Source organism: Mastigoproctus giganteus, chromosome 5 (genome assembly GCF_048544385.1).
Source record: "Mastigoproctus giganteus isolate SK-2022 chromosome 5, ASM4854438v1, whole genome shotgun sequence".
In the NCBI taxonomy this organism is placed as follows: domain Eukaryota; kingdom Metazoa; phylum Arthropoda; class Arachnida; order Uropygi; family Thelyphonidae; genus Mastigoproctus; species Mastigoproctus giganteus.
Window position 1 is genome coordinate 235,924,506 of NC_143579.1, and position 20,815 is coordinate 235,945,320.

The following is a 20,815-nucleotide window of genomic DNA, read 5'->3' on the forward strand; positions in this document are numbered from 1 at the left end:
TGGCTTTGTTAAGGGGAAGTCTTGCCTGACCAATTTGATTGGATACTATGATGGAGTCACAAAAGAACTGGATGCAGGGAATAACTTTGATATTATATACTTGGATCTTAGAAAGGCTTTTGATACTGTTGCACATGGAAGACTGCTGCACAAATTGGAGCAGTGTGGCATTGGAGGCAAATTGCTGCTATGGATAAAGGGGTGGTTGAGGGGGAGAAGACAGAGTGGTAATCAATGGACACTGCACATCGTGGACTAATGTTATAAGTGGAGTCCCTCAGGGTTCAGTGTTGGGTCCATTATTGTTTTCTGTATTTATAAATAATATTGATGATGGTATATCAAGCTTAATGTCCAAGTTTGCAGACGATACAAAGGTTGGCAGGGTTGTTAAGGACACTACTGATGCTATGCTGCTGCAACAGGATCTGGAAAGGTTGAACAGATGGGCTGAGAGGTGGCAAATGAAATTTAACACTGACAAATGTAAAGTGCTACATATGGGAAACAGCAACGCCAGAGCAACGTATCAACTCTGTGGTACTACACTGACAGTTGTAGAGAATGAAAAGGACCTGGGGCTAATTGTGCAGGCAGATATGAAGTTCTCTGAGCAGTGCAGACGGGCTGCAAGAGTAGCTCATGGTGTCTTGTCAATACAGGAATTTTTCTAGCAGGGATAATTAAGTGATTATTCCTTCCCTTGTATAAGGCAATGGTCAGGCCACACCTTGCGTATTGTATACAGGTCTGGAGGCCTCATTTCAAGAAGGATGTAGAGCTGCTGGAACGAGTACAGAGAAGGGCAACAAGATTAGTAAATGGAACAAAGGGTTGCTCTTACGAAGAAAGGCTTAAGTTTTGCAAATTACAGTGTCTGGAGACTAGGCACCGGCGAGGTGATCTGATAGAGGTGTATAAAGCCTTGAATGGTTTGAGCATGCTCAATGCTGATGGGATTCTTCCTCATGCTCAGAATAATCACCTGAGAGTGCATAAATTCAAATTGAGGAAAGACAGATGTAGGATAGATGTGCAGAAATTTGCCTTTAGCCAGCGGGTAGTTGGTTGGTGGAACAGGCTTCCATCCCTTGTTGTGGAAGTTGATAGCCTAAATAAATTTAAGGCAAAGCTGGACAGGTATTTCGAATGAACGGAGGGGTGAAATGGGAGTGGTTTTTTGTTTTGTTTTTTTGGCTGATGCTGCATAAGCTTGCTTTCTTGCATCATATACCTCTACTAATGCTAATAAATTTATATTTTTTAATGCTCTTATTTATTTTTATTTATTTTCAAACTTCCTCTTCAAAGTTACAGAATTACAAAAATCTTTCGTGCAATATTTTATTGTCTAAAATCAAAAGAAATATATGAAACATCATGGACTTTTTTTGTCAATATTTTTTATATCTTTTAACTCTGAAATGTCCCCCCGTCTCTCTCGCGCTCTCTCTCTCTCGTTCCTTTAATCAGAGATTCTTAATTCATAAAGAGTCACTGGTAATAACACTGCTCAACAAATGAAACTTTTTTTTTTTTTATCAAAGATATAAACACACTTTTCTAAAACCATTTTGTTCACTGATTTCAAATATGTTCTTGTTTTTTCCTAGCATATAGTTTTCATAATACGACTGCTGATAATATCAGTGCAAGTTAATTATGTCCTAAGATGAATTCATTAGAAAACACATTAAATTACATTTTTATCACTTTTATAATTTGTCAATACACTTTAGACATATAGTTAAATAATATAATACACTATTGTAAAAAAGATATGTGCAATTTAAAAACACTGCAGAGATGATTTTCTTTGGTACACACTTTGTCTTAAATGTCAAGGTAAAACATCCAGCAATAGTCTGCTAAAATTTGTTCCAGAAACCTTGGTAGTGATTTTCCACCAACTTAATGACTTGATGCAATCATTCCCCCTGCTTGTCACTCACCACACCTAGATTTTCAGAAAGAAGTCTAAATGCAAATACAAGAAATTAAGTTTGAGCCACAAAAGATAATTTTTTTATATGCATTACACAGTTTCTAAACTCTATCTTTGTATGAAGCTACCCAAAAAGTTTCCATAAAGCCATTTGAAAGCTTTCCATGCTTTTAGTTCTAATACATTAGGTATTTTTCAGAGCTTTTATCCTGCAGAAGATCTCTGATTTGAGGTCCCACAAAGATTCCCTCTTTGCTTTCACAGCACTGATCTCCGGAATCTTTCTCACTTAAATTCACTTAAATTCACATTGGTCCTTGAGGTCTGTCACAGACATTCTCTCAGATATGCCAGACAAGCTGTTCTTGCTACCTGTGAGTCTAAAACGCTGATGGAACTGATATTCGGGTGACACTCAAGTCAAAGTGGACCCAATTTCGGCGAAGTCCGGACGGTCTATGACAGCCAAATCCTCTGCTTGCACCTTCACGATGGTGGGACTGTTAGTAATCCTGGGTATAACCTTCATGCACAAGTACATGGTGGGTGACCACCCAGGTGTGAACCAACGTAAGCAGGGGTCGAGGTGTGGCGCCCACACCACATGGAGGAACGCCGCCCCTCTATGTTACCAGGCAGTACTAGGTGGTAGATGACTCTCATCAACCGGTGAAATACCACCACTTTGCTTATTGGAGGCTTGAAGTGGTTGAACCCATGTTTAGTCTCTAGAGCTAAGTTCCGGCCAACCCTTCCCTATCTCTTCCATCATGCAGTATGATTGATGATTTTTGAGGTTATGATGAATGTCGTGGCGAGATCCAATATTCCTTACATTTCGAGGGTACAGCTCTAAAACGGTGTTCGCAGGCCGGCCGCTAGTTAGTACACCGGACTGAACCTATTGGTAACTCTCTAGGAAGCTTCCGGATCAGCTAGTGTATAATCTTGCTACCTCTACTCTGCCAGATAGTGACTGGAGGGAGTCCGAGTAGTGTGTATGCGGGGAGCATTGTCGAGGCCACGTTATGTCAAGGATCTGGGTATATTCTTACCACATGTACGCCATATCCAAAAATTTCATTACTTCATACAGCATGTCCCACCCACTTTTTCTTACTATTGAATACACCATGAATTGTCAAAATAATAGAGCAAGCTTATCTGCGAAAAGATCTAAACCTCCCAAGGACTTCCTAATTCATTTCACAAATATACGTGGTCTCAATTCTAATCTCAACGATGTCCATTTCCACTTGCAGTCTTCCAAACCCCATGTACTTTTTCTGACTGAATCTCAGTTATCAGTTGATTCAACTACTGCCCATCTCAGGTGTCCAAATTATTTGCTGTATGATTCCTTTCGCCTCAAAGGTGGTACTTGTGCATATGTCCGTTCTGATATTCCCTGTCAGAGACTTGGCAATTTGGAATCTCCTCTCTTTGATCTTCTCTGGCTTAAAATCTCTCTACCTCATTGTGTAAAATTCATCTGTTGTCTCTACCGTTCTCCCAACTCCACTAATCACTTGGAGCTCTTTGACTTCCTCTCTTTGCAACTTGACTTTCTCCAGTCCAACTTTCCTAACAGTGAGGTAATTTTCCTTGGTGATTTTAACGTTCACAACTCCAGCTGGCTTCCGTTTTCTAGTCACACCGACCCAGCAGGTCGAGATGCTGAGGCTTTTGCAATTACTAATGACCTAGCACAGATTGTTCATTTACCTACAAGAATACCGGACAATCCTAATCATACAGCCAATACACTTGATCTTTTTCTCACAAACAACCCTTCTAAGTTCAAGGTTGAAGTGAGAGGTCCTTTAGGCACTTCAGATCACAACTTGGTGATTGCCTCTTCTCCAATGAAACTTTTATCTCATGGCTATTCCCAACCTCGTATTGTTTGGCATTACAAGAATGCAAAATGGGATGACCTGCGAGACTTCTTTTCTTCTTTTCCTTGGTCTGATTACTGTTTCAAAACTTCTGATGTCAACGTTTGCTCAGATCGTGTCAGTGAAATTATTCTTGCAGGAATGGAATCCTTTATCCCACACTCCACTTTAAAATCTCGTCCTTTATCTAAACCTTGGTTTTCCAATAAATGTGCTAAGGCTGTCCAAGAGAAGAACGTTGCCTATCGTAATTGGCTTGTTTCTAATTCTTCAGTTTCATTTTCTGCCTACACCAAAGCCCGCAACAATTGTAAAGCAGTTATTACTCAGTCCAAACTAGAGTTTGAACAGGCTAAGAGTAGAAAACTTGCTTCTTGCCCTAATGGTAGCCGAGCATTCTGGTCTCTTGCCAAAGCTATTGGCCGCAACTTTTGCCCATCTCTGCTCCCACCTCTGTCCAAACCAGATGGTTCTGTTGTCACTTCAGCCAAGGATAAAGCTGACCTGCTAGCATCCCATTTTTCTTTGAGCTCATGTATTAATGATCTTGGTAAAACACCTCCCACCATTCCTAACACGCTCCATTCAATGCCTCCTGTGGTCTTCCGTCAAAAGGATATCAGAAGGATTTTGATGAATCTTGATGCTAAGAAAGCTCCAGGTCCTGATGGTATTTCTCCACTTGTTCTCAAAACCTGTGCTCCTGAACTTACTCCTATTCTTTGCCGCCTTTTTTCACTTTCTTATTCCAAAGGTGTTTTTCCTTCTGCTTGGAAATTTGCTCATATCCAGCCAGTTCCTAAAAAGGGTGACAAATCCCTCCCATCCAATTATCGTCCCATTGCAATTACTTCTACTCTTTCTAAAGTAATGGAAAAATCAATTAACCGCCAACTCTTAAACTACCTAGAAACCTTCCGTCTGATCAACGATCGCCAGTATGGATTCCGTCAGTGTCGATCCACTGGTGATATTCTGGCTTATGTTACCCATTTATGGACTAATTCAATGGAAAGGTTCGGTGAAACACAAGTAGTTGCTCTTGACATCTCAAAGGCTTTTGATCGTGTTTGGCATAAAGGTCTTCTAAACAAGCTTCCATCTTATGGTTTGCCAACTGTTTTTAGTAATTGGTTATCCAGTTTTCTCTCTGATCGCTCACTGAGGGTGATGGTAGATGGCTCTCTGTCTTCTAACTTCTCCACTAATGCCGGTGTCCCCCAAGGTTCAGTTCTTTCCCCCACTCTTTTCCTCTTGTATATCAATGACCTTCTTCCATTGACTGGAAATCCTATCCATAGTTTTGCCGATGATAGCACATTGCATTCAACTTTCCATTTTGAGAAACCTTGTCCAGCTCAATCAGCTTCAAGTTCTCGAAAATCTGCTGCCAATTCCTTAAATGCCGATCTTCAGGTAATTCTCCAGTGGGGCAAAGACAACTTAGTTGATTTCAATCCTTCTAAAACTCAATCTTGTCTTATATCTCGCAAAAAGGATTCTTCTGCTCCTATGCTTATCTTTAGTGACACTCCGATTTCTAGGCAAAATGATATATCTCTTTTGGGGATTACCATGACTTCTAATCTCTCTTGGTACAAGCACATTACAAATATTGCTTCCTCTGCATCTAAAAAACTTGGTTTTCTCTTTCGCTCTCGGCGTTACTTTTCTCCCAAACAGCTGCTCACTCTGTATAAATCGCAAATCCGCCCTGCCATGGAATATTGTTCCCACATCTGGGGTGGTGCCCCCAAAACCTCTCTCAGGCTTCTTGATTCCATTCAGAAGAGGGCAGTTAGGTTAATTAATGATTCATCTCTAACAGAGTCTCTCCACTCGCTGTCTCATAGACGCACTGTTTCTGCTGCATGCCTCTTCTACAGATACTTCCATGGGCACTGTTCTTCTGAATTGGCTTCTATAATTCCCGCTCTCTCTTTCAAAACAGTCCGAACACGTGCCGCCACCAGCCAACATCCATTTACTGTCCAACTTCAAACCCACAGAACCAACTACTCATCTTCCTCATTTATTCATTCAACTGCCGTTTTCTGGAACAACCTTCCTTCATACGTATTTCCTGAAAATTACAATCTACAGAAGTTCAAGTCCAATATCAACAAATATCTTCTTTCGTCTTCTCAACCTCCAACCCAAGCACGGTACTAAGTACTATAGGTTATAATATCTCTCGTGTTTGGGGTTCTCATAAAAAAAAAAAAAAAAAACTTTCATAAAGCTCTTCATTAGGCCAAGCTTAGGGTAAAGAGTTAGAAGGAAAACCTTCATTGGATCCACTAATGGAACATACTGCATATTACTTGTTCCTTTCATACGTACTTCATTCAGGCTAGTCACATCTGATGTAATGGTATGCAGTAGAATGGCTATCCCACAGACAAAAGAAATAACATTTTGTGCACCCTCTTTGCTTGGCCATTAACAAGTCAGTGATCAGTGATGTTGATGTCACTACAGATATTCCATTAATGAGTTGTACTGAATTACTATAAGTAGTGTCATCATGTTATAATGTCTCCTGTAGATGAGCTCAGTAGGGATAGATAGCTTTAAGTTCCTGTTATGCAAGAGAACAGCTTTTAAAAGTTTTCTGAAAGGAATCAAAGTAACATGTACTTGAGACAATTCTCTAAAAATTCCACTGATTTCACAGCAGTAGTAGAGCAGCAAATTTACTATAAAAAAAGTTGCCAAAACTTGGTTTCTTTTTCGATGGTGAGAGACACTTTGATGTTCTTCTAGGTGTTTCTGCTTTGGTCTCAAAGTGAGAAGTTTGACTTTAATTCTGGAGAGCACTAGATCTCTGTTGAGATCATTCAAAGTAAATGGATCTGGCTGCAATGTCTCTTTGTCAGGTATGCACTCAGGATCAGCTGAAGTCAATAGGTCCCCACCAATTGCACCTTCACTGCAATCAATTTCATCTTCTAAAAAATCTAGTCCATGCTGTGGAGGGACCAGAATTGGAATATTACCATCATAAAGGATCAGTCTCATCACCGAATCCAGGTATGGATACATAATCTTGTGTTTGTTCTTCACTGAGAATCCAGTTACATTCACATTGTAAAAGTAAAAATCATCATTGGGGTCTTTTGGCTCCCTCCATATCACAGGTATAACAAAAGGCACAGACTTTTTCCTTTTGTTCAACCAGTCATATAATCCAAGCAGTGCATATTAATAATATATGATGCCCATGCCTTATTCGGGTCACCTAGAGGACAGCAAAAGTAACTCTGGTAAATTTTCTAAATGTCCTCAAATTTTCTCAATGTTTTGATTTAGTTAGGAAAGAGCCACACACGATAGAATTTGTTTGGGTGATTTTCAAATTTCAAAGTATGATAATGAATGTGTTTTTATTATTATTAGCCATATGGTGCAAGGAAGCCTTATGCTGAAGAAGCCAAAAAAAATTTGAGTTACTCCGAGAGCGAGAGAGAGAGCGCGCGAAGGGAATCACCAATTAAGAGAAGAATGATGATATCCAGCTCAGGACCCTGGGTGTGCCAAGCCCTTACTTACCAGATGTGAGCCCCTGAGGTTTTAATAATTCACTGAATCTTAAATGAAAAAATTTACATTTAAATAATTAAATTATGAAAATAAAAGGATACAGATATATTCAATTACCTAAATATGAATGTATAAACAACAATAATAAGTAAATAATGATTATATTCGTGAACATTGGCTGAATAGGAATGCGAGTATATCAGCCATAATTTCATGTAATTGGTCTCATCACAAAAACTAGACATGCTAGAAGGAAACCAAACACATTTGGAATCAGCATCCAAAGATCTATCGAGCCCAAATATTTTTTTCTCAATGAAAAATACTTGTTGATCTGTGCATTCAGATCCAGAGTACTGTTTTCTCTTATTGCCTCCAAAATGCTGGTACAGAAAACAGTCATCTAATAATCTAAAAATATTTTCATAGTGTGTGGGGGGGACCAACATGCACACAAGCAAGTTCCAGTTGATATCTAGAAAGTTAATACCTTCCATTATATGACATTTTGATTTACTAGCCAACTCTATTTGACTGTATAGTTATTATTTATCACTATACTTATTCATAACTACTCATTAGTCATTTGGCTTATAACATAAAAACTCCTATTCTCGTTTTTGTTTTCCCAGTGTTTATGTCACACCAAACACTCAATATTACATTAGCAACCCACATACACTGGGTAACCTGCCTTAGATTGTATGCTTTTTAACCCAGAGCATAACACCTACTGCCCTCTCCGTACACACCATATTCAATTCTACATGGCCTATGTCTCACTGGCACCATGTTCCCGATATCCCTATAATGTCTGCATTTGATTTCATAACTTAAATAATACTTGAAAATTCAAATTTATTTACTATGCTCCTAACGGTATTGAACAAACAAGTCTACGTATGCCCGTTTTCCCCTTAGAAACCCCAACACAGACAATATATTCGCTTATCTCTTGAGGAAGGAACCTCACAGCAAGTCTTGTAACCTTCCATACCTTCTTTTCATGCTACTGCATGTCCCAATACAAGCACTGCAAGAATCAATTTCGCTTCTGCTTGTGACTGCCAATGATCTATTAGTTTGTATTTCTCCCCCATCCAAAACTAGCAGTTTTCTCTGACACAACAAATACTGGCAACATCAGCCAAAATTCTTGCAACTATTTAAATGTATCACATTCCTGTAAAAAGTCCTTACTGTAACTGGTACTGACCTGTCAAGAAAAATTCTATCCCATGAGCCTTGCATCCTCTGAAATTGTATGGTGGATTTACCACTTGCTAATTCATTTAGAGAGGTCTGCATTCAATTCCCATTGATGACTGGAGGAATTTCTAAAGGCTTCTTCAATCAAGTCTGCAGTTGGCTGATCTCAAGCAGAGGGAGTAGGCTTTCCCCCATAAATTATTCTAGGTTTTTTAACTCGCACAACATGCAAATCAGTAGTTGTTTGTTTGTTTGTTATTTGGTTTTTATGAGCATTAGCAACTAAGGCCATATTGCTCCAGAGATATGCGGTGGTCATTCCCTGACCTTTCCGCATCCTCGGTATTTGGTGGTCACAGACTCGAACCCCAGTCTAATCAAGAAGCGTGTGCTACGCACTGCTGCTCCTGCCCACCTGGCTACAGAGGTGCCATTCAAATCAGCCCACAAACAGACATGTGAAGATATAATACATAATGGAGTAATACAGTCTAAAATGCTGACATGCTTAAAATCCAACACATGGCACAAGCTATCCAGGGCCAAACTGATTGGCAAACTTGCATAATCTCTCCAAGGCCAAACTGACTGACAAGCTCTCATCAGGTACTCCCTCCTATCATGTCTTAGCAAAATTCCAGATACTTTCAAATTTAATTCTAACTCAGCTTTTTGACAACACTGCCCTATACCTGTTTAAATAAATACTTAGACTGCCTATTCTTAATATCATTAGTACCATCATGCACAACAATATCACTGTTTGTGCCTTTAAAAAATGATAACTGTTCTACAATATCATTAACTTTTTCCCCTGACTAAGATACCTTGTGCTATTTCACCTATATTTTTGCATAATACAAAGGGTACTAGGAAAGTTTTGCAATATGACGCAACAATGAATCACAGGAAGCTGCTTGTTGCTGCATGTTGAGACATGTTCATACGTGCATAGTAGCCGCCGCGCCAAGTCGATGGGCTCAGTTATTCATTAGTAGTGAGAGTGTAAAGTGCTTGCGATGGCATCGTGGTCACGAAATGAGATAAGGACAGTTTTGTGGTATAATTTCGTGCGTGGTTTAACCATAGACCAGTGCTTAGAAGAAATGACTCTTGCACTAGATGATGATTGTCCACATCGTACAATGATATTCCGGTGGTATAGAGAATTCCAAAGGGGAAATTTCACTCTGGATGATTCTGAGAGGCCGGGAAGGCCACGAACGTCAGTTACGGAGGAAAACGTTACTGCTGTGAGGAAAATGCTTGACGAAAACAGGCGAGTGACCTACCAACAGATAGAGGATACTTTGGGCCTAAATGCACCAGCAATTCGTTCGATTCTGCAAGATCATTTGCACGTGAAGAAACTTTGTTCTCTCTGGGTGCCGCATCAACTGACTGAAGAGCAGATGACACGACGTGTGACTTGGTGCCGGGAGATGTTAAAAAAGTTTGATAAGGGACAATCTCGGTATGTGAACAACATCGTGACAGGTGACGAGACTTGGCTGTACTATTACGATCTGCCGACCAAGGCTCAAAACAAAGTTTGGGTCTTTGATGATGACGACACACCCGTAATTGTCAGAAAATCCCGATCTGTAAAGAAGAAAATGATAGCTGTATTTTTCAAATCGAGTGGAATTGTGGAACGTGTCGTTTTGGACACGCAGAAGACAGTCACAGCTAAGTGGTATACTGAACAATGCCTGCCTAAAGTCATTGGATCTATGAAGAACCTGCGGCCAAAGTCAAGAATGGACACCTGGTACCTCCATCACAATAATGCTCCAGCTAACCGCGCCAAAGCCTGCACCGAATATTTGACCACGACAGGACTGAAACTTCTCGAGCACCCTCCCTACAGTCCAGACCTTGCTCCCTGCGACTTTGCACTGTTCCCGCATGTGAAAATGAAGCTAAAAGGGAGGCGGTTTTCCAGTGATGAGGACCTTCTACGGGCTTGGGACAACGAGTGTGCTTTACTCCCTAGTGAAACTTGGCAGAACTGGTTTAAAGATTGGTTTCGGAGGATGGAGAGGTGTATTGAATGTAGAGGAAATTACTTTGAAAAAATTAAATAAACAAAGCTGTATTGCAAAACTTTCCTAGTACCCTTTGTATATCTTCAGTTCCCAGGAAATAGTGTCGCCAACAATAGCCGTGCTATCTAAAGCATGAATGTAGGCTCTAGCATTCAGCTGAGCAATTGTGTGCTTGTCTAAGAATAACAGGGTTTGCCAAACAGGAAAGCAGCATGTAGTGCACTATCAACAACAAAGAATTTCAGACCAAAAGACAAAGCATAAACCTGTTTAAATTTAAATCAGTATTGCATCATAAATTTTATAACAAAATGATACATATCTCACAAATTATGGAATTATACAGCCAGGCTGTCTGCACTACTAGAGTAACGTGTATGAATGGTATGCTACATTCCTGGAGTAATAGAAACTGCTTCCTGGTATGTAGAAAGAGGTATACACATTGAAAGATCAAGCATGCATACTGCCACAAAAAAATTTCCAGTCACTATTAACTGTTGTGCTGAAATATATCGGTTGCAATAAAGCAGTTACAGTGGAGATACAAATTTCTCTGGCCACAGAGCACATTTTGGCTGATGCTGCATAAGCTCATACACTTGCTTTCTTGCATCACATGCCACTACTACTATTTTAATGTGTTTACAGAGTACCTTGGGTATTACAAATAGGTAAAATTGTGCACTCTGAAGCTTGAATTGAATTATCATTCAAAATTTCCTCTCTTTTTGGCTCATTTGAACTCTAAAGCCAGTGTGGCTAAAGTATTCTAACAGAGTGGCTAATTCACTTATGAGTTTTGACACAAATAATTCTGGTTAGCAGGGTTTTGAAATTACTAATACTTACATTATTACAAATATTTATTAAGATATAAAAGCTTAATTTGTAATCTAATATTAAAATGAGTAAAAACAACTTACTTTTGTACTAGCTCCACCTAAAGACTGTTGAGGACGCTGTCTGAACTCCCCTTCAAAGCTGTACATGCTCACTACCTACAAAAAATGAATCTGATATAATTTCAGATTTATAAATTTACAAAAATAAATGCATAAAAAGGTCTGCAGATCACAGGTGTTAATAGTGTAAATGGTGTTTTACACACTATTAGTTAATAGTTGGTAATAGTTAACATTGCAACAAAACAAGCATACAAAAATGGTTTTCAACCTGTGTTTTGTGGAATCGTAGGGTTTCCTAAAAGATCTCTGGGGTTCAACAAATGTTTCGTTATTGATTTTTTTTATTTATTTAATTTGCATATATCATTGTTGTTTAAAATACCAAGGTTGTAAGAAGAAAGTGGATTTGCGAAAGGATTCCATAGCTGAAAAATGGTTAGTTGGGTGTTTTAGGGTGCATGAGTATCCAAGGCATCATCATTCTTCTCTTTCTTGGTGATTCCTTTCTAATTCTGACTCCTCTCTCTCTCTCTCTCTCTCTCTCTCTCTCTCTCTCTCTCTCTCTCTCAGGGTAATTCAGATATTTATTTTTTGGCTGGTGCAGCATAAGCCCCATGCTTCCTTGCACCACATGGCTAATAATAATAATAATAATAATAGTGTAAGACTGTCAAGGCTCTTTAAAGTAAGTCATAGAAGTTAATAACTTGTAAAGACTTCAAAATATCAGACATTATCATCATCAGATAAAAATGGACTGAATGTACACAGCTCAGAAGAGATAACTAAAAGACAAATGGCACTGATTTCTAAAAAATGCACATTAACATGCGCTGAACTGTTAAAAAAGGTATTGGAGGATCTATACATAAGCTACCCTCAGCATATAGGAATGCATGACATACTATGTCCTAGGCAGAGACAAGCGAGAACAAGTTCCTCCTGGTGAAGCCTGCTCTCACTAGACAACCAAAATGCAATTGCAGGCTCAAGTTTCTTCGAGGGCATCCACCCTGAAGGACAGGGTGGATGACCTCGAAGAAACTAAATTGAGGGGCCCATCAAGCTCTCAGCTGCCCACATCAACGCCAGGGCTTGCACTTGGGCATCACGTGACACAGAGACAACCCCCAAGGCAGAATGCGCTGGTCCCGAAGGAACTAGTAGTTGTTGGTGACTCTATTGTCAGGGAAACGGGGAACATGCTTTATAAAAAAGATAGGTGGAACAGGACCTGGGTATGTCTGCCAGGGGCAAAGGACACAAAAGGTGATATAGTTGTATACGTTGGCACTAATAATATTAAGAGTAGGAGACCGGCAGAATTACTTAACAAGTACAGGTCACTGTTGAACAAAAGCCGAGAATTAGGGTTGAATTTGAAAGTGTCTGCAATTCTGCCCAGACACAATAGGAGGGAGTATATGATGAGAGCCTTGTCGATCAATTCGGCCCTGGAAAGATTGTGCAAGGCTCAAGGGGTTGAATTTTTTTCAGCCTGGACTGTACTTGTTAACAGGAGAGATTGCTTCTACAGGGATGGGATACACTTAAATAGAAAGGGTGCAAGAATATTTGCTGATGCTATCGAGGCAGTGTTAGGTAGGTCGGAAAACTGCTAGTTTGGGGGGAGACAAAGACCAATAGATTGACAGTAGCCACTGGCAGAGGTGAAAGAGATTCTTGCACTGCTACTATTAGAATGAGCAGAAGCCTAAAAAAAAAATACATGGTATTTCAGAGACTGCTGGGAGCCATTGCGGTACAAGTAAACACATGGGTTGTGTTAGAGTAGCTAAGAATAGAAACAGGTGCAGGTATACTTGTGTGTACACCAATGCTAGGAGTTTAGTAAATAAATTTGATGAATTTGAGGTATTGCTCAAAACATCAAAGGCAGATATTGTTGGGATATCAGAGACGTGGTGTCACACAGATATAAGGGATGCAGAACTGCAATTTGGGGAGTACAACGTTTACAGAAAGGATAGACAGGATGGGGGGGGAGGGGTTATGCTATTAGTTAAGAAACACATAAAAACCAAGGAAGTGAAGCCAGTTGACATCGCTGGACAGTGCAGTGTTGAGTCAGTTTGGTGTGACATAAGCATTGGGAGATCAAAATTGAGAGTAGGAGTGTGCTATAGGCCTAATGACTCTAATGAGTATAATAAGAAACTGTACAGGGAAATAGAGTGGGCCAGTAAATCAGAGAGTCTTATAATGGGAGATTTTAATTTCCCAGATATTGACTGGAATTTGGGGACTGGTTACTCACACACTAGCAGGGCTTTTGTGGATTTATTGGATGATTGTTTTCTACATCAGCATGTTCGGGAGGCAACTAGAGGGAGTAATACTCTTGATTTGATTATCACCAGTGATTCTTCATGCATTAAGAATCTGCAGATAAATGAACCACTAGGTGGCAGTGATCACAGTGTACTGAAGTGGGATTTACTCAAAGAGGTAACTACCATTAGGGGTAAAGGGAAGGGTTATTGCTTCCGTAAAGGCGACTACTATGGGCTGAGACAGTATTTAAATTCTATACAGTGGGACCAACTGATGATGTTACCAACAGCAAATTCAAAATGGGAAGCATTCAAAGAACTTATCTTGGATGCTACTAGGCTTTACACACCAACTAAGAAATATTGTTCAAGGTTTAGGCCAAAATGGATGTCAGATGAACTAATGAGGCATATGGCAGAGAAGAAAAATGCATGGCATACTTACAAATTAACACATGACACAGAAGCCTATGATAGATACAAGCTGATATGCAACCAAGTTACAAAGGAGGTTAGGCAGGCGAAGGCAGATTACGAGAAATCCTTGGCAAGGGATGCAAAGAAAAACAGCAAAGAGTTCTTTACTTATGTAAACTCTAGAAGGAAGGGGATGAATCAGATTGGTCCACTTGATATTGATGGGTCAACTGTTGATGATCCTGCTCAGGTAGCTAACAAACTAAATGAATATTTTGCATCGACATTCACACATGAGGAGTTATTCAGCGAGGGTATGCCAGAGGTTTATTCAACTCTAGCAGTAAGCTACAGAATCTTGAAATAACTGGGAGTACAGTGGAGGAGAAACTGTTAAAGATAAACACAAGAAAGGCACCCGGGGTGGATGGGATCTATCCAGTTATATTAAAGGAGGCAGCAAAGGAAGTAAGCAAACCCTTAGCCATAATTATGAGAGCTTCCTTGGACTCAGGGGAGGTACCCATAGACTGGAAATGTGCAAATGTGACCCCAATTCACAAAGGAGGATCAAAGGCTGACACAAGTAATTATAGACCTGTGAGCTTAACTTCTGTTCCAGGAAAATTAATGGAGGCACTGGTTAAAGAAGCACTGCAGGATCATTTAGACAAGACTTCAGTTATAGCTCAGACACAGCAAGGTTTTGTTAAGGGGAAGTCTTGCCTGACCAATTTGATTGGATACTATGATGCAGTCACAAAAGAACTGGATGCAGGGAATAACTTTGATATTATATACTTGGATCTTAGAAAGGCTTTTGCTACTGTTGCATGGAAGACTGCTGCACAAATTGGAGCAGTGTGACATTGGAGGCAAATTGCTGCTATGGATAAAGGGGTGGTTGGTTGAGGGGGAGAAGACAGAGAGTGGTAATCAATGGACACTGCTCATCGTGGACTAATGTTATTAGTGGAGTCCCTCAGGGCTCAGTGTTGGGTCCATTATTGTTTTCTGTATTTATAAATGATATTGATGATGGTATATCAAGCTTAATGTCCAAGTTTGCAGACGATACAAAGGTTGGCAGGGTTGTCAAGGACACTACTGACACTATGCTGCTGCAACAGGATCTGGAAAGGTTGAGCAGATGGGCTGAGAGGTCGCAAATGAAGTTTAACATTGACAAATGTAAAGTACTACACATGGGAAACAACAACCCCGGAGCAACATATCAACTCTGTGGTACTACACTGACAGTGGTAGAGAATGAAAGGGACTTGGGGGTGGTTGTGCAGGCAGATATGAAGTTCTCTGAGCAGTGCAGATGGGCTGCAAGAGTAGCTCATGGAGTATTGTCAATGATATACAGGAATTTTTCAGCAGGGATAAAGAGTTGATTATTCCATTGTATAAGGCAATGGTCAGGCCACACCTAGAGTACTGTATACAGGTCTGGAGGCCTCATTTCAAGAAGGATGTAGAGCTGCTGGAACGATTACAGAGAAGGGCAACAAGATTAGTGAATGGAACAAAGGGGTGCTCTTACGAAGAAAGGCTTAAGTTTTGCAAATTACAGGGTCTGGAGACTGGGCACCAGCGAGGTGATCTGATAGAGGTGTATAAAGCCTTGAATGGTTTAAGCATGCTCAATGCTGATGGGATTCTTCCTCTAGCTCAGAAAAATCACCTGAGAGGGCATAAATTCAAATTGAGGAAAGACAGATGTAGGATAGACGTGCGGAAATTTGCCTTTAGCCAGCGGGTGGTTGGTTGGTGGAACACACTTCCATCCCTTGTAGTGGAGGTTGATAGCCTAAATAAGTTTAAGGCTCAGCTGGACAGGTATTTTGAACGAACAGAGGGGTGAAGTGGAAGTGGGGTTTTTTTTTTTTTTTTTTTGGCTGATGCTGCATAAGCTTGCTTTCTTGCATCAAATGCCTCTACTAATGCTAATGCTAAGTTGATATAGTTTGTTTGTGGTGTGCCTATGCCTTGCCTAACCACCTTTGTGACTTGATTACAGACTAATTTATATCTACCATAGGCTTCTGTATCACCTGACAATTTATATGTTCTCAACAGGGACAAAAAAATCATGGGTATTACAATGGTTTGTGGCCATCCAAAGTTCAACCCTACATGACGACATCATATTCCTTAATATTTAATATCTCTCATTGAGGTTTCTTTTCCCCTGAGGCAACTGATTTTTAACATATAGATATATTATATTAGAAGTGAGAAATTTTGATAAAAGGAAGTGGGCATGATTTAATTCGACCACCTTTGCTTTTCATAGGCATTAAATGCTAAGTGCTTTCAGATGTAATGTCTTCGCAATCCTTGGAGTTATTATTATTAGCCATATAATGCAAGGAAGCCCGGGCTTATGCTGCACCAGTCCAAAAAAAATTTCCGAGTTACCCTGAGAAAGAGAGTCAGAAGAAGAAGAGAATCACCAAGAAAGAGAAGAATGATGATATGAAGCTCAGGACCCTAGGTGTGCCAAGCCTATACTCACTAGATGTGAGCCTCTGGGGTCCTTTGTGCCTTTCTGATAACTGCGACCTTGGTGGCAGTGTGGCGTGGTTTATTTATTCATTCTTTTGTTTCATTGGTCATATGAGGCATGGATGGGATGAGGAAATGTTTCAGTCTATTGTTTCTACTTTCTAAGCTACAATTATTATTGATTTATTGTTTCCTTGTGGAAATTATTTATTTTTGATCCACAGTGCTTTTGTGAGTGACATGGGCTATGAGACTTAAATAAAAATAGTTTATATTTTATTATTTAATTCTCTGTAATTATTCAACCCATCATCAATGAAGTCAAGTGCTAAAAAAAAGTGTTTACAGTATCTGGACGAATATCTAGCTTATGGTTTTATTGAAAGCCCATTCGACTCAAGACAGCCCATGTGTCTTACGCGTAATAGTTCTTTTTCAAACAAGGCTATGAAACCAACAAGACTTTTAGATCACTTAAAAAGAAAAACATCCTGATAAAGTTGGTAAACATATCGAATATTCTAAAATTTTAAAACAGAATTTTAAGCAACGTAACACTGTTACTTATTTATTTAAAAAGAACACACAAACAAATGATGATGGAACGACTGCATCTTATAAAACTGCAGAAATCACTGCAAAAACTGGCACTGCTCATACAGTTGTTGAGACTGTTCTATGACTCACATTAGAGACGATAATTTCAACAGTGATGCATCAAAATTGTTTTGGTATTATAAAAAGCATTGCCATTGAGTAAAGATTCAATTCGAAGATGAATCAATAAGATGTCAATTAACATGTGCAACAGTATCAAAAGCTTTCTAAGATCCAAATATATGATATCAAAATTGATATCAACTCAGGGGGGGGTACCCATGGACTGGAGATGTGCAAATGTGACCCCAATTCACAAAGGAGGATCAAAGGGTGTCATAAGTAATTACAGATCCATTAGTTTAACTTCTGTTTCAGGAAAATTAATGGAGGCACTGGTTAAAGAAACACTGCAGGATCACCTAGACAAGATTTCAGTTATAGCTAGGACACAGCATGGGTTTATTAAGTGGAAGTCTTGTCTGACCAATTTTATTGGATAATATGATGTGGTCACAAAGGAACTGGATGCAAAGAATAATTTTGATTTAATATATTAGGACCTTGGAAAGGCCTTTGATACTGTGGCACATAAAAGGCTGTTCACAAATTTGAGCAGTGTGGCATTGGAGGCAAATTGCTGCTATGAAAGGGATGGTTGAGTGGAAAAAGACAGAGAATGGTAATCAATGGACACTGCTCTTCGTGGACTAATGTTATTAGTGGAGTCCCCCAGGGTTCAGTGTTGGGTCCATTGTTGTTGTCTGTATTTATTAATGATATTGATGATGGTATATCAGGCTTAATGTCCAAGTTTGCAGACAATATGAAGGTTAGCAGGGTTGTTAATGACACTAATGACAGTACGCTGCTGCAACAGGATCTAGAAAAGTTGAGCAGATGGGCTGAGAGGTGGCAACTGAAGTTTAACATTGACAGATGTAAAGTACTGCATATGGGAAGCAGTAACCCCAGAGTAAGGTATCAAACTGTGTGGTACTACACTGACAGTGGTAGAGAATGAAAAGGACCTGGGGATAATTGTGCAGGCAGATATGAAGTTTTCTGAGCAGTGCAGACAGTCTGCAAGAGTAGTTCATGGTGTCTTGTCAATTATATACATTAATTTATCTAGCAGGGATAAGAAGATGATTATCCCCTTGTATAAGGCAATGGTCAGACCACACCTTGAGTACTGTATACAGGTCTTGGAGGCCTCATTTTAATGATGTAGAGCTGCTGGAATGAGTACAGAGAAGGGCAACAAGATTAGTGAATGAAACAAAGGGGTGCTCTCATGAAGATAGGCTTAAGTTTTGCAAATTACTAAGAATTGTTAATTACAAATTTTGCAAATTACTAAGAATTGTTAATTACAAATTTTGCAAATTACAAAGCATCTAAGAAGATTTATAAACCTTTCTGATATGATAATTACTTTTTTAGAAAACGAAGGAGATCAGAAAACACAAAAACAACATATACTATATGGATTGGATTTTTCGAAAACTTAATGAAGTATCACTTAAACTTCAAGGAAAATTAATTATGGTGATAGACTGCAAACGCACATTAAAAGCCTTCACTGAAAAACTGGAAATATTTGAAAGCAATTTATTGAGAAATTAAATGCCATACCATACAATTTCATGGTATGCAAGAGTTAGCTGAAATCACTGAATCTCTCACCGAGAATGATCTTAAGAATTATTCAGATCATTTGTGTTCTTTAAAAGGTGAAATGAAAAATAAATTGTAAGATTTATTTTCTTTTTGAAGTGAATCCATGGATGTTAGATTCAATTGGATGCGATGCCGGGTCTGCTTGTGAAGAAATTAAAGATCAAATGTAATGAAGAATGCAAATATAAATTCAAAAAAAGATGGAATGGCTGAGTTGTGGGGATCAAAAACAACTAAACTTCTTTATCCAACAATGTGGTCTGAAATGGAAAAAGAGCTTCTTTGTTTTCCAACATCTTATATGGATGAAAGTAGCTTTAGTTCAGTAAATAAAATATTAACAACAGAAAGAAACAGAATTGATATATGTTCAAGAGGAGACATTAAAATTAAACTTACTATCATACCAAACATTGAACTTTTAGATAAGAAGCATCGGTCTAAGTGGTCACACTGAATAAAAAGAATAAGTATAAAGTATTTTTCTTGTTTAAAATTTCATGGTGGGCGATTATGAAAAAAAAAATTGCCTAAAAAGCCCTTTAGGGGCTTTTTAGGCAATTTTTTATTTCATATCACTGCATAAAAATGCATATAAATCAGTGTTTCTCAACCCTTTTTTATATGCATCCCATGCACTTTTCTTCTCTGCCATGTGTCTCAATAGTTCATGTGACATCCATTTTGCCTTGAACAGTATTTCTTCGTTGGTAATGAAAAGCCTAGTTGCTTCTATAATTACTTCCCTGAATACTACTTATTTTGAATTTTCTGTTGGTAACATCATCAGTTGGTCCCATTGCACAGTATTTAAAAACTGCCTGAGATCTCTGTAGTCACCCTTACAAATGCAAAAGCCTTTCCCTTTGTCCTTGACAGTAGTTATGTCTTTCATTAAATTTCACATTAGTACACTGTGATCGCTGCCACCGAGTAGGTCTTTTACCTGTAAATTCTAGCAGTCTGTGAGATTGCAGAATACTACTAATGAAACAAATATTTCATCATACTAATTAAATTTATGTCTGCTCTTTACATCTGCAAAAGAGCAAAGATGCCATCTTCATTTAGTTTACTCATCCCATTTAAAGCCACACTTTAATTAGGTCACCACACAGATGTCAAGTTTCCTTGTGGATACTACAATTTATAGAACTCCCACTTCAATCTTTCTTGTTAAGAATATCCTTTTGTGCCTCCAACTTTTCTGCACCCTTTCCTTCAGTTCTACATCCTCCCTAAAATGAGATCTCCAAACCTGTGTACAACTGCAATATGTGAACCAGTGGCTAAACACAATGGAATTTCTTCTGGAAAAGTTCCTGCATATCACTGACAGAAATCAATGAACTATCCCAGCAGTTTGCCACCAATGCTCAAAGAACTAGGTATCAAACTATACAATTACGCCAAGTTCATCTTTATTCTCAACTATGTTGAGTTCTGTACTACCCAAATGGTATATTAACAATTTTGTGATTATTCTAGAATTAATCTAGAATGAGGTTTCCAAAACTGTATGCAGTATTTAAGATGTGAACTAACCACTGCTTTATACAATGAGATAAATCACCTCTTACCAGTTGTCAGTGACTGAAAGAATTTTTTTTTTCCTATAAATTTATGTATTTACTGTATATCAACAAAACTACAGTCCAATTGTTAAGTGTGCAGGCTTCATAACATAACTGACATGATTTACTAACTGTGGTACTACACTGACAGTGGCAGAGAATGAAAAGGACTGGAGGTAATTGTG

General features: G+C 38.9%; 1 protein-coding gene across 2 annotated transcripts in view; it reads right to left on the reverse strand.

The window, feature by feature from the left end:
• Positions 1 to 20,815, reverse strand: part of LOC150086301 (ubiquitin-protein ligase E3C) — a 298,426-nt gene that overhangs the window by 263,974 nt on the left and 13,637 nt on the right. For both annotated transcript variants that reach the window (XM_090374458.1, XM_090374459.1), the window contains exon 2: positions 11,570 to 11,644. In XM_090374458.1, coding sequence (XP_090230584.1) covers positions 11,570 to 11,644 — 75 coding nt within the window. The remainder of the gene's footprint in view (positions 1 to 11,569; positions 11,645 to 20,815) is intronic.